Raw genomic sequence first — 14,447 nt, forward strand, 5'->3', positions numbered from 1 at the left:
CCCATCCTCACTCTAAACTGCATGACTTGGACACATCAACTCTGCCTGGCTGCTCTGAATTCGACTATTCATCTTAACGGTATGTAGCTTTAACACCATTCTGACAGAAAAAGAGCTTTCTGCTATGATGATGTGATCAGATTTTTCTTCTAGTATGTTTTTTAGGAGTTAATACTCAAACTCAATTGGTGTGCTCAAGTTTATAAGGTAACAGGCTGTATTTTATAGCTCTCTCTTGCCTATATGTAGTATATTTTTTACCTCTGAGTTTCTACTTCATGGAGTTCAGAGATAAGTTAAGACATGTAGGCTAATAAAAAGTTGGCTTTGAAAAACTCCAAGCCGGTTTCCCTGGATCTTCATGCCCCGCCAATAGCAAGCCACTGATACATTTACTGACTATATTTTGTGTCAAATTACACTGATTTGTGGTGTGTTAATCTGTAGTTGTAAAAGTGATACTGTACGATAACAGCAACATGTTCATATGCATGTCCAAAAATGTTAAGTAACTATACTGAAATACTTTATGCTTTACTGCTGTTTCCACTTACATTTATACATGGAAATTACAGATTAATTAGCTTTATCAAGTCTTTGCATGTATAGAATTTTATTGGATTTAGAGCCTTGCATTGTCTTTTTCAGTTGTATAAAGGAATGCTTTTTACTGTAATTATTCTCTTTTAATGACGTATTAGCAAAAGCTTCAATAAGCACGCCCACCATATTTGGTATTTTTGAAAAATTGCCACGTGCTTAACACAGAGCCACACAAAAGTGTAATTTGCCAGCAATGCTGAACTGTATGTGCAGTGTTTGAGTCTTACAGCTCTTTTAGTGTTGACTGTTTTCTTTTAGGACCTGAGCTGGGATGCCTGAGTCTCCTCTCAGTCCCTCGGCAACCCGTCAAACTCCAGCCAGCAGCCTGCTCAGTCACACAGACAACGGTGCAGGAGAGAGTGTAGCTAATGGGGACTCCTGCAGCGGTGTGAGTGGTGAAAACTGGCAGTCTCTCCACCAGAAACAGGTATCTACTACTCCTCAACCTCCCACTCGTCCTCCTCTTCTTCCTTCATCGCTCCCTCCTCCTCCTCTTCATAAGCGGGAAATAGAACAGTCTTAGGCAAACAGATGTCAGGGGAAATACAGCCAGTCAGCTCCATATTCGACGTCCTCTGACAGGACACCAAACCCGGAGTCCGTAGCTCTGTTGACAGTGGCAGGGATTTCATATGAGATCTGATGCGGGTTGGGAGTTGTCACGCAGAACTCTGTTTGTCCTTCATTATTAGTTTGTGAGTCAGAGCCAGGGAGGAATAATTGTCCACAGACCTAGGCCAAACAGATGCAAGTGAAAGGCAAATAAGCATGGCCCAATATAATTTTATGCTTGTCTGTTGCCATTCCATCCCTGGGAATCTTAATCTAGGGGATCAATGAAACAAACCGAGATAATGAACGCCCATTTCCTTCAATCTGTTCTCTCATCATGCCAGTTTTGCTCTGCTCTTTTCTCTTAATTCATTTTATAAACCTGCACAAAGGACTCAACTCGTGACCCTACAGAATTTTATATATAATACCAAAAAGCACTGGCACTGTCCATAGTAAAGGCTCTCCTACCACTGTCTGCAACTGTGTGAGCTGAATTTTTAAACATGTTATTTTTTTGGTAATTTTCAGTGAACATAGTAAGCGACAATGTCATAATGCCACCGTTGCAATGCTGCCTGTCTGCCAGAGTGTGATTCAAGTCTTCAAATCATAATAATGGCCTGTGATATGAAAGTTTTTCAACCTGCAAACACTGAAAACATTACAAATGAAGACTATTTACAGTGCAGATTGGTTTTCTCTCATAATGAAAGAGAAGGTCCTCTATCTGTAATGTATTTCTTTTCTAAGTGTAGCATCCAATCCACAGTCCAGAAATGGTTACCCAGTGATTTATAAAGCATGATAATGAAGCCAGCTGTATGTCGGTGCCTTCTTTACAACTACATACACAAGATTCAGAAAAAGATACAAGAAGTGTAAGACTAGCAGTTATTGTTATTATAAATTCACCTGTTTGGTATTTTCACAATTAATCACCTGTTTACTCAATAAATGAAGAAATAAAAATACAAAAAAATAAAGAGATAAAGAATAAAGAAAATTGTGAAATGCATTCATCCCAATTTCCCAGATCTATCTTAAATTGCCGGATTTTCATTGTCATGTTACTGTCTCTGGTTCCACCTCGGGGATGTGACACAGTGAAGAAACCAGAGATAATCTTAATTTGAAAAATCGTCACATTTAAGAGACTGTAGAGTAAACACTTAAACAATTAATTCACTGTCTCTTCTGACCTAGCAAATCAACCAATTTACCCATCGTTAAATAAGACCAAATCATACATGCCTACCAGCAATGCAGGTTGTTGAACCTGCTGTGCCAAAGTGTGAATTCTTCATCCAATTTCCACTCTTAACTTTCAAGTTGAGAACACAGGAGGTATTTTCTCAAAGGACTGACGACACCAATGACAAACTTGATGGTCCCTGATGTGGTCTTCTTTTCATTACATCCTGCAAGCTGCAAAGATATTACTCCAATATAGACATAAAGCTTCACTGACACCTACGAAGAACATCGGCTCACAGCCTTTACACCTATCCGTATACAGCAATTGACGTGTTGTATGTAGAAAATTAGAGATATTCACCATTTGTAAAAAGAGCCATAAACAAATAATAAATTATATTTTCCCCAACAATCAATTGTCAGCACTAGTATTATTTTTCAGCTTTGTTTGTAATACATGTTGAATTTGTAAGTGGCTTTTGTTGTTGGTTAATGCAGTCATGGCAATTGCTGTGTCTGAATTCAAAAGGAGACAATCACTGTGTTATTTGTCTCTCAGCCAGTAACAGTGCAGATCAGTTATTATTCTGTGAGTGTTTGCCTTTATTAATACCCATACACTTCTATTAGGAGTCACAACAAGCATGTAATTGTGTGGCTAATTAACTGGTCAGCCTATCTCCCATCTCATTTAGGGTCAATGACACAATCCAGCTCGATGATGTTCACAAAAGGTTGACAGCACTGTTTTGTAATTGGATTGGAAAGATTTCCATTCGATGGTTATTACTGTTTAACACCTGACACTTGCCTTCTGTCTCACTCACTCGTCCCCTCGCCTTCACTCTGTAGACTGTGGTCTTTTGTCATTTTGTCCTCCGTCTTCTTCTTGAAGGTTTTTCTGGCTATGATGGCTCCTCAGCACATGCATCACCTTCTGTCCCCCAACCAGCTGCAGGCGCTGATCCACCAGAAGCAACAGGCTCTCATTCTCCAGCAGGTATTTATGCAACACCAACACTAATGTAGGAACTACTACTAATAATACACTGGACTCTGGTTTACTGGACTGGACTTTACCAGGTAAAGAAACTAGTAAAACTAACTACATTCACTCCAATACAGTGCAATACAGTTTTAACATCAGCCATAAGTGTTTATAAGTTAATTAATCTATTGAATCTCAGGTAAACTAGTTATTTAATTTACAGTATGACATTACTATTACAGTATTACCTCTAATAGACATCAAGGTATTAGCTAATGTTAACAACTGTAGAGACTGAGTGAGAGACTGTTACTGCTAAGGGAGCTACATTAATTGGTCAGATTAGGTAAACTAGTTAGCTAATTGTCTGGCATAGCAAACTAGCTTGCTAACACAAAATGACAAAACGGTTATGGGAGAACTTGTTCATTTTAACCAACTAACCTTAATTCACTTGTGAGATAACTTTAAGCTAATCTGGTAAACAAACTGCAAAAAAGAAACAAAAACAATGAATTGTAAGTTTGGTAATTTTGGTTAAAGTTACTGTAAAGTTATCTAGTTAGTCTAGCTAACCTCACAGCTAGCTTACTGTATAAAGGTAAACAAATTTGTTGATTAATATTAGTTAGTTAGTTTACCTAGATGGTCTTGTTTGTTTATGTAGGTCAGATAGAGGCCCCACCTATTAAATTGAATCTGTTTCATAACCAAGTAAAAACTGTTTTGTTTTGTTTTGGGTGGGCCAAAATTTAACCCTATGGTGGGTCAACTTTGGCTGTCAGGCCCCACTTAAAACAACCATGAACTAAAAAAAATACAATACAGTACATGCATTTTAATTAATATTAACTTAAGCCACTTAGCCTACCTGACCTCTCAATTTAAATTTTAATTTAATTTAACAGCCATTTTGACGGTAAACACAGGTGTTACCACTAATACTAATTATGGTTCTGTTCCGTTTAGTGTAGCAGAGCCTTTCCAGCAAACTAACATGTATAACATCAGCAACCTTGACTCTGTTTGACCTGAATGGAACTGAACCTTAATTAGTATCATTGGTAACACCTGTGTTTACCCTATTTCATGTAAAAATGACTGCTGTGAAAAAGGTCTATTGTGCTTTTTCATGACAGACATTTTGACTTCACAAAAGGAAAACAAAAGGGCAGTAGAACTAAATGTTACTTTTGGCAATCTGTTAATGAAGAGTTTAATGGTATAATAAGAGTCTCACCATTTTTCCAGCAACACCTGAAAGAGTTTTACAAGAAGCAACAACAGCAGATTCACCTGCAGCTGCTTCAACAGCAGCCAAGCAAGAAAGTCAAAGAGGTAAGTAGTTATTTGTGGCCACTTTTTTCATTAAGTTTGTTTGACTAGCTTTGCACTAAGGTTTATATATCCATTGTCTTATAAAAACCCTTATGAGTAAGATAAATGTAATAAATGAAATGTAACATTGATAACTTTATCCACAGAACTGTGAAACATTTTATGGTGGCCTGTAAGCGACATAAATAATGAAAACATATTTTAACTGGACAGAAATGTCTAATCAACAGAGGACATGTTTATGTGCTTGAGAACAGCGTTTTCTAGCACTCACAGCTTAGATGTCGGTGGCGTGGGTGGCGAGTTTTTGGTTTGGAATGTACAGTATTTGTTGAAGGATGCCATTACAGATGAGGTACATGCCACTCATTTTAGCTCCGGGTCAAAACCCGGACAAACTACCAGGATACAAGAGAGTTTCATATGAATACTACATCACTTTTCTGTGGAATGTCTTATTTTGTCTCTCCGTCCCTCAGCTTCCTGCACAGCAGCTCGTGTTCCAGCAGCTCCTCCAGCTGCAGCAGCAGCAGCAGCAGCTCCTCCGGGTGCAGAGACCCGTCCTGTCCTCTCCTGCTCTCTCTCCAGGTCACTCCTCTTTACATTTAACACTGACATTACATTTTTCTTTTGTGTTGCTTCTCCCTCTTCGGAGTAGTATCCTTTGAAAGCAATGGTATCAGCTGTTTCATTTCAAATGCTCTGTGTGGTTATATTTTCTGTACAGTATCAGGGTTTTTAGTAATTCAGATGTTTACAAGTGTGAAATTGAATCGACCATAGGGTTACTATAGTACATTGTATCATATCACAAGGACACAAAAATAGACAAACATAGACATGTATCTCAAACTATTTTGTCACCGAGGTAGACTTGTTTTTTGTTCTGTTATATAACTGCACTAAACTCAAAAGACACGATGATTAAAGTGAAACCTAAAAGTAGAATCATTACTCATATTCTACCTGTGATAATTAATTCCTGGATTACAGGGAAGAGTTAACATAAGGTCATGAGACAGAGTTTCTACCCTCAACCTTTGAGGTGGGAATGAGTGAAACTGTGTGAATGTGAAGCACAGATGAAAAAATGCAGGTGTGAACAGCAAAAAAAACCATACTCACTGTAAAGTAAATGTCATAATTCTGGAAAAATATGGCACTCAGCTACTTGAGTCAGCTGCCTGTAAGGTATAATATGTAAATAATATTACCCCATTCTTTTTGCAGTTTCCTTAAGATGTAAAACAAAAAACTCGATTTAGAAATGTAAAATAACTGTTTGTGTTTTATAATTTAGGTGGTTTCAGCTCTGCAGAGATGCAGCAGATATGGAAAGAGCTCACAAATGCAATGACTGAACATAAAACCACATCGCAGGGCAATGAGGACTCTTCTACTAACAACATAATGTCAACAAAAGTCACACGGAGACAGGCCGGTGACCAGCAGACGTCCTCTCCCAGCAGGGCAGAATGGTATGAACTGTCTGCGCTGTAAACAGATTGTGAGAACTGAGATGATAAGGCTTTTTTGTAAACATCAAAGACGTGTCATCTGCAGACATTTTCTTCCTCTCAAGGTGCTCGTGGGGAGCTGTTTGCTTTCGCAGCGAGACTTCACTATTTAATTCCCCTCGGGACGATGTGTTTTGTTTTTTTATTTGTTTGCTTTGTGTTCCGCCAACTGAAACGGTTCAGCAAAGAAAAAGTTTACATGACTGCATGTCCCAAATCAAAAGTAAATAGTTTTCCATTTATTTTTCAGTGCTTTCTTCCACCTCTCTCTGTCATTATCAGCTACATTAAAAGAAAACAAAACACACTTATATCTGTTTTATTGCTGTTTTGCTCTTGTTTTGTTGCTGTTTGTCAGGCTGCTGGGTTTTTTTAATCATGACAATACTTTCATTTTCCTCTTCATCCTCATCTAGTGCTGTTAAAGCTGATTGCGCTGCCATACACACTCTCTACAGCCACAGTGTGTGTAATTGGCCCGGATGTGAGGCGGTGTGTGAAAGCTTCAGCCAGTTCATCAAGTAGGTTTTAACGCAGTCCTAATGCATTTCACTTTTTGACTCTTTGTGATTTAAAAGGAAAACTCCTGTGAAAGTCTTTTTTTGTTTATCATTGCATTCAAGTCACAGAGCAATGCATCCTTTGTTCTGAAAGATGAATCACTCGTAATGTTTAGCCACAACATTTACTGCTGTTAGTATTTTCAGAATACTCTTCACAATTTTATTGCACACAGTAATAAAGTTTTCTAACAAGTTTTCCAAGTTGCAGTTTTAAACTCTCTAAAGCCAGGTTGCCATAAATTACATATCTCATTTCGTACAACAAAAGACAAATATAGGACAAAATATAAAATAATAGAAAGTAACATTAATATATATAAAATATAGTTAATTTAGCATATGTCATTCCCAGATTTGACCTTTGTTTGGATGGGAAACAGCCATGATGTGGGAAACAGGATAGAAATCATATTTATCCTGCAGCAGACATAATATTATTTTTAGTGGAGTAATAGAGCATTTGAGGATTCTGGAAATACTTTCTAAAATATTTGTTAAATTACTGTTTGGTTATTTTTAAAGACCGCCAGCGATTTATCTTTCAGAAAAACCAATTATGCTTTTCTTTGTGACTTAAATGTAAGGATAAGACATGAGAGGAACAAACTGGGGATAAAATGAAAGTCAGCCTGGATTCACAGCGATTACAGTTTATTTCAAATGGTGAAAAAAACAAAACATTATTTTATCAAATCACCCGTAGAAACTTCTCAAACCACTGATGCATACAGAATGTCAGACAATCTTCATCAGATTCATTTCTGCACCAGTGGTTTGAATGAAGTTTTCATGAATGTTTTGATAGATTCGTCACTATTGGAATCCATTGTGACTGCAGTGAACTCAAGCTGATTACAGGACTCCCTAAGGAATAAGTATTTTATACTCAATAAAGAATTAGCAGTTATAGATAATGAATGGAGAGATGGACAGATTTTCAGTGGAGTATCCCTTTAATGCCCCTGTGTGTGTTTCAGGCACATAGGCAGCGAGCACACTCTGGACGACAGGAGTACAGCACAGTGCAGAGTCCAGATGCAGGTGGTTCAGCAGCTGGAGCTTCAGGTAGGCATGAGTCCTGTGCACATGTCCTTCCTGGTTGTGTGCTAGTGGCCATGAAAACATGTCCTGTGCTCTTGGGGTCAAACACGTAAAATTAGAAATTTAACAACATTATCATATTCTAACCTAACTGAGACTTGTTTGGAGTGATTGGTTTTTATTAGTTTAAGTAAGGATATTTATAATGGCAATATTAGTCCACAAAACTGGATTCTCTTTCCTGAGTTTTCCCCAAATTTCCCCACGTAAACACTGTCTTACTTATGGTAAATATTCATGTAATGTTCTGCCAACACCGCCTCTGTCCTGATGTTTGACACAACAGGAAATTGTACTTGTGTTTGGTTCAGAGCATTCCATTTCAGTAATCTGTGTCCAGTGATTTGTGATGCGACGCTGTGTCCACATTGATTTCTTCTCCCTCCCTTCATCTCCTCTAACAGCTCTGCAAGGAACGGGAGCGTCTGCAAGCGATGACTGCTCACCTGCATCTGCCGTCTTTAGAAGCTCAGTCGATCTCTGCACCCACGAGTCTGCAGTCGCCACAGTCTGATACAGCTGCTGACCCACGCAGTCCACAGGTAGATAGCGCGCAGTAATAGCTGTGCGAACAACAGAGGCGAAGTAAATGAGCCGTAAAAACTGGACGGCATTTCTGAGCTGTAAGCAAAACTCCAAATATGTGTTGGAGAGGGAAAAAACCACATGTCTGGCTGCAACCTATTCTCTGGCGGTGAGGAAGATACCGCCAGCCTGTAATTGACCTGGGGACTTTTTCCAGTTGCAAAAATCATTTTTTTAGAAATAAAAAAACATGGCTTTAGGGGTATATCCGTGTATGAGATGAAGGTCATTTGAACCATAAATACAGAATCACAAATACATATCTTGGAAAAAGTTTTACCATTTTGTTCTTTTTTTACCTTAACTTTCAAATTACTTTTACATTATTCCTTTGGGGAGATCTCCATCCCTGTGGAGTGTGACTGCATGATGTGAGCACTTCATTTCCTTTCAGTGCCCAGCTGTTGGCACCAGATGGCTACCATTGTGTCTTTTAGACATCACACATGCACAAGCTCACTCTGATAATGTGGAAGCTAATCATTTGTTAATCTTGCAAATATTGCACCATAATCACAACACTCACCAAACAATTTCACCCTATAATTAACAATAATTGGCTTCCTTCTTCTTGCGATATTAGTGGAATCACCTCTGAAGAGGCGAAGCAAATCGCTCTGTTACACTCTGGTGAAGAAAAAAAAAAGTCTGTTTTGTTTCTCTGTGGGTCTTGTTCCTTTGTTAACTTGGATCATCTGCTTGTGTCCCTCTCAGCTCAGCTCAGTCGGCATCACCAACAACCTGCCCTCGCTGAGCCCATCAGACTCAGCCCAGACGTCCCCCCAACCTCCGGCCCGTGTCAGCTCTCCCTCCCAGGGGTGCGAGGAGGAGTTCCTCACTCACGCATCATGCGCCGGGGCCATAAGACAACGCCATCATCCTTTGGTCTACTCACTGTCTTCAGGTAAACCAAATTCCCCAAAATGTTTCCCTTTTTCTATTATTATAATGTTCATACAGCAAATAGTTTGTAGCACATGTTCTACTCCAGTCTCCTCTATGTTTTGTCTTGTTTCAGAAAATGAATATGAACTCTATAAGAACACCGATATCAGGCCACCTTTCACCTATGCAACACTGATAAGACAGGTACAGTCTTTATTTACTTAACTTCAAACATTGTATTGGTAACTTATATGTTATATATTTATATATTATTGAAATTATTTTGTAGACTTAGACTAATTACATACTTTAATTTCATTAATGTGTTTCCCTGTTTGTGTGCATTGGTCCCTAGAACATTTTAATGCCTTTCTTGCCAATAAATGACCTCTCTACCTACTGTATGTCTATTTTAATGTGGATTGCCACGTAAGCTCATTCATTTGAATCACCTGCCTGAAGCTCAAACACTGACAGAAAAGTAATTGGCAGCAATTTTGATAGTCGATTAATCATTCAAATCCCCTGGTTTCAGTGTATTCAATATGAATATTTGTTGGTTCTCTTAGTTTTCTATGATAGGAAACTGAATATCTTTGGGTTTTGGAGTGTTGAGACAGACAGACAAACAAAGGAAATTTAAATAGTTTAACTTAGACTATTTCCGGACATTTCTGAAATCAAGTGATTAACTGATTCATCAAGAAAATGCTTGGCAGATTAATCGCTGATTGAAAAAAAACTTTATTTCCAGCCATACACCTGTCTTGTGTCACTGAGATGATTACTGGTCTTTCATCCTAAAAAAGGCAATATCTGTGCCAAAATATTGATTCAAGGAATTAAAAAATAAAGCTGTTGTGAGTGTGACTTTCCTACCTCCTTCCTTGGATCTGAAGTAAATAAGTCAGGGCTTTAATTTGATCCTGTACTGTGCTTCTGATATATTTATGTTTAATCTTCCCTCCATCTAAAGGCTATTATGGAAACATCAGACATGCAACTAACACTCAACGAGATATACAACTGGTTCACACGGACATTTGCTTATTTCAGACGCAACGCTGCCACTTGGAAGGTATCGCATCACCAGATAATTAACTCTGTGATATCCCAGCGTGTGTCATACCTGATTTATGCAGCATGTTATTCCGTAATATCTCCTTCACTCTGATTTTCTCTGGATCAGAACGCAGTGCGCCATAACCTGAGCCTGCACAAGTGTTTTGTGCGTGTGGAGAATGTGAAAGGCGCGGTGTGGACGGTGGACGAGGTGGAATACCAGAGGAGAAGATCCCAGAAGATCACAGGGTACAGTAGATCCTGATCCTGGTTCAGATATAATGATCTTTGAGACAAGTAGAAAAACGCTATTCTTCTTCCTCTTCTAGGTGGATCACAGCCCCACAAGCTGTTATTTAACATGCAAATAAATCTGTACAAATTGTCACTGTTGTGAGACATAGAGCACAACATGAGTTTATATTTTCTCGTTTCTCATATTTTAGGGTGTGTCTTAGTCTTTTTAAGTCTCTCTGATCTGTTTTGACACCACTGTCAGAGTCAAAATGGACCCAATATATAATCCTGTAGAACTCCCTGTGTCCAGTATAGAAGTAAAATAGGTTTCTTATTGCATCTGCAGCATTGTACACGTTTGCTCTTGATTATAGGCCTGAGTAAATGAATGAATAGAGTAATCCTGGCGACAGTTTCCAGGCTCTAGTTCGAGGTTCTGTCCTCATCATTGATGCGACTGAATTATTTATCGTTACTTACCTTGCCTCAAACTATTGTTGTTATCCATGTCGTAGCTTGTGCAATATATACAAGGTATTGATTTGATTGCTGTGAATTAGACATGGATTGTGTCTAATTCACAGCAATCAGTGTATTTTATTTATTTTTTGGGGGAAAATATATTTATTGCATTTTTCTATTCAGCACCGAACAAAACAGCTCAGACATGATAAGTAAAATGAGTGGGAAAGAATAATAAATAAAAATAAGAATAATGGACATTATTCATCCCCCCACCCTCACTACCCCCTACCACAGAGAAAGGCAAATAACATCAAATAAATAAATCGGATTGGGTCCATTTTTAAATTCTTTGTTGTTCTACAGGAGTCAATCACTGATGAAAAATGTGTCCTCCAGCGTGGATTTTGGGGGCGTTCTGAATGCCAGCTTACAGGTGAGAACTGCAGCACTAACTTCCTAAATACAGTTTTTTTGTTTTTTTTGAAGTTTGGCGTCACTGTTTGATTTTTATTTAATTTACTTTGTAGAGTGTTCTGGCTGAGGCATCACTGCCAGGATTCAAGAAGGAGCGTGTCAGCAGAAACTCCAGGTGTCAAATACAGAAGGACAAAGCAACAAACAGCAACAGCCACAGTAAACAGAACTTCTCTCCACGAGTCCAGCAGTGAGTTTTTTATTTATTGTGAACTCCTGAAGTCAATTAAATGGCTGATGCGCTGCAAAAATTGATCTAAATGTCTTTTCACCTCTTGCAGGTCTCTTTTGCTTATAGATGACACACTGAATCTGAATGACCAAGAATCTCTAATGCCAGCAGTAAATCCAGCCAATCTGCAGCACAACTTGACTGAAAATGATGATGAGCATTTGTTTGATCTTGAATGACAAAAAAGGGTTAAAATAATCAGTTACAAAGCAGTGAAATTAGCCTTTGTTGAACTTTCAGGGATGTAGACCACAGTTTACATATTATAACATAGTAACTTCATGTTAATTTACAGTGTGTAGTGCCAGAAGACATAAAATTCTTAACAAAATATTGATATTTGATCAATACACATCAAAATGGAGCTTTTCAAAATTGTGGTTTATCATATAGTTCATATATTCATATACGTAAAAACTTGTCTGCAGTTGTCCATTTTTTCTTTTGACATTTCAGCCTTAAATATGATTATTTTCTGCTTTAATAAATTGTATTATAATTTAAAACAGTTTAAAAATGTAAAGTAAAAGTTATTACAGTTAAATATGAGATTCAGTGTATTCAAAGCCGTACAGTTGCTCGCATTTGATCTACCTAGATAAAAAAGTGCATCATGACAAGCATAAAAGTAAAAAACAAAAATAAGTAAGAATGTACACGGGCAAAAATAGTTGGGATTTGATATTTTGTGATCTAATGATGTCCTCTTTCACTGTGAACAAGTCTTTTTCATGTAAATAATACATCCCAAAGGCCAAAATAAGCGATTCACATACATATTTGTTATAGAATGAATGTGTTATCTGTTTATTGTGACAGAGATGAAGAAACAACAACAGGTGGATGTGAATCATTGGAGCAAAGAGAGAAATATTTAGTGGTTTTGTGTAGATGAAATATCTGAAAACATGCATAGTGTGTGTGGCTTCTCTCTGTTGTCTTTGTACATTAAAAAAATATGTAAGTTTCAGCCTGCTGAAATGTGTTTTATTGATGTTCATTTTTAAACAGTAAGCAAAATCCTAAGTCTTATGTGTTGTTACATGTGTGTAACTTGTGTATTTAACTGAACGCTGTGTTTCCACTGAAATAAAGATTGTTCCAAACATTCCACTTTTGTAACATTTTAAATATTTACATTAGATGTACATACAACTCTCTATTTATAAAAATGTGTTTGTCTGTAATTGTATGTCCAAAGTGATAACAATGTAATAAACATATAAACCTGTTAATTGTTTGTCAATGTATTTTTTAAAATATATTTCATTGTCACACCTGTGATTAATGACATTGTTTGATGTCAAACTCTACATTCAGACCAAATTTAAATGTTAAGCTCTGTTACCCACCAGTGTACTTGTGCTACACCTGTGAGAGTTGGGTGTTTAGGAATTTACATGTACAATAAAATATTGCTTGGTTTTAGGTAAATACATTTGCAATGTCATGTTAATGCTCATGTAAGCAGCATAATACAACACTTGGCTTGACAGTTTAATCCAAATCCTTCACAATACTGTTGAATTCTGAATGTTCTACAATGTGTGGTTTATATAGTTGCTGTAACAGCAATGACAGTTATTTTTTATAAATTCATTTTTACATTTCTATTTATTCAATCATAAATGTATGTTTGTGTATTTATATACAGTTGTGCATGGTTTAGGTTTCTTGAAAAACCAATAAAGTAAGTTTAAAAAAAAGAAAGAAAACAATGATAGTTGATGTATATGAGGACAGGAAAAATGCATGTACAACTATGCACAAGTTAAAGGTGCCATACCTTAAAATACCCACTGTAAATAATAATGATTATCATTCAATTATTATATCTGCAGCAATCTTTTTTTAAAATATTTCTTTTATATTTAAGAGAAGGTTTCAGTTTATCCTCCTTTTTACCCTCACATCATCATATAAAATGCTAAGATAAAACTCATGGATAGACAGCCCCAACATGGTCTCATCCACTGATAAACACCATGAAGTGAAGCTGTTACTGTAGACTTCACAACCAAATACAGAACAAAGGCCTCAGATTTTTCAGCTCCCTGTTTTGACTAATGTCAGTAATTGTCTTGGATGATAACGAGTTAGCTTTAAGTTTGCTGTTGCCTCTCAGGGCTTCCTTTGATTCCCTGTCAGCCTATTAGATGACATTTTCTTCTGATTGCCTCTCCATGTGGCGTGTTTACTGACTGAAAGTTAGCACGGTGCTCGACAACTTCAACAGCTTCACTTATGCGTTGCTTTGATGTGCCATAGACACTGTGAGGCGGGCAAGTCAACTTGTTTTTTTTAACGCAACACTTTTGACAGCACTTAGTCAACAGCCCCTCTGAAAGGGCTGGTCTCTGTTCATCTTTAACATGCAATGATGATGCTGTCGTCCATGTGTCCAATCTCTTCGTGAAATCAATATTTCTGCAAACGGAATTAGTGATTGATTTATTACTGCCTTGTGCTCTCAAATTAACATAAAACAATAGTGTTTCACATTTCACCACATGTTAGGGTGTCAAAGGTAACACACTGCGGCTCATTCATAAAGTCAGGCCTCAGACGTTGACACAAACTCCATCCACAGAGGAAGACCATGAGCTTAAAAGTTAGTAAGTGGACCTTAAGTTAAGCCAAACAAAGGT

At 37.5% G+C, this 14,447-nt stretch overlaps 1 protein-coding gene across 1 annotated transcript; it reads left to right on the plus strand.

Moving 5' to 3' along the window:
- Positions 1-874: 874 nt before the first annotated feature.
- On the plus strand, positions 875-11,978 carry LOC118330736 (forkhead box protein P2-like). The gene is made up of 15 exons (XM_035665398.1): positions 875-1,030; positions 3,248-3,352; positions 4,592-4,678; positions 5,158-5,266; positions 5,979-6,156; positions 6,612-6,716; positions 7,736-7,823; positions 8,264-8,401; positions 9,159-9,348; positions 9,463-9,533; positions 10,306-10,407; positions 10,519-10,640; positions 11,457-11,526; positions 11,621-11,757; positions 11,849-11,978. The coding sequence occupies exons 1-15, from the start codon at positions 875-877 to the stop codon at positions 11,976-11,978; spliced, it is 1,788 nt and encodes a 595-aa protein (XP_035521291.1).
- The last annotated feature ends 2,469 nt before the right edge of the window (positions 11,979-14,447 follow it).

This window comes from Morone saxatilis, unplaced genomic scaffold (genome assembly GCF_004916995.1).
Source record: "Morone saxatilis isolate NCDOM2014 unplaced genomic scaffold, NCSU_SB_2.0 Contig2, whole genome shotgun sequence".
Taxonomy (NCBI): Eukaryota; Metazoa; Chordata; class Actinopteri; family Moronidae; genus Morone; species Morone saxatilis.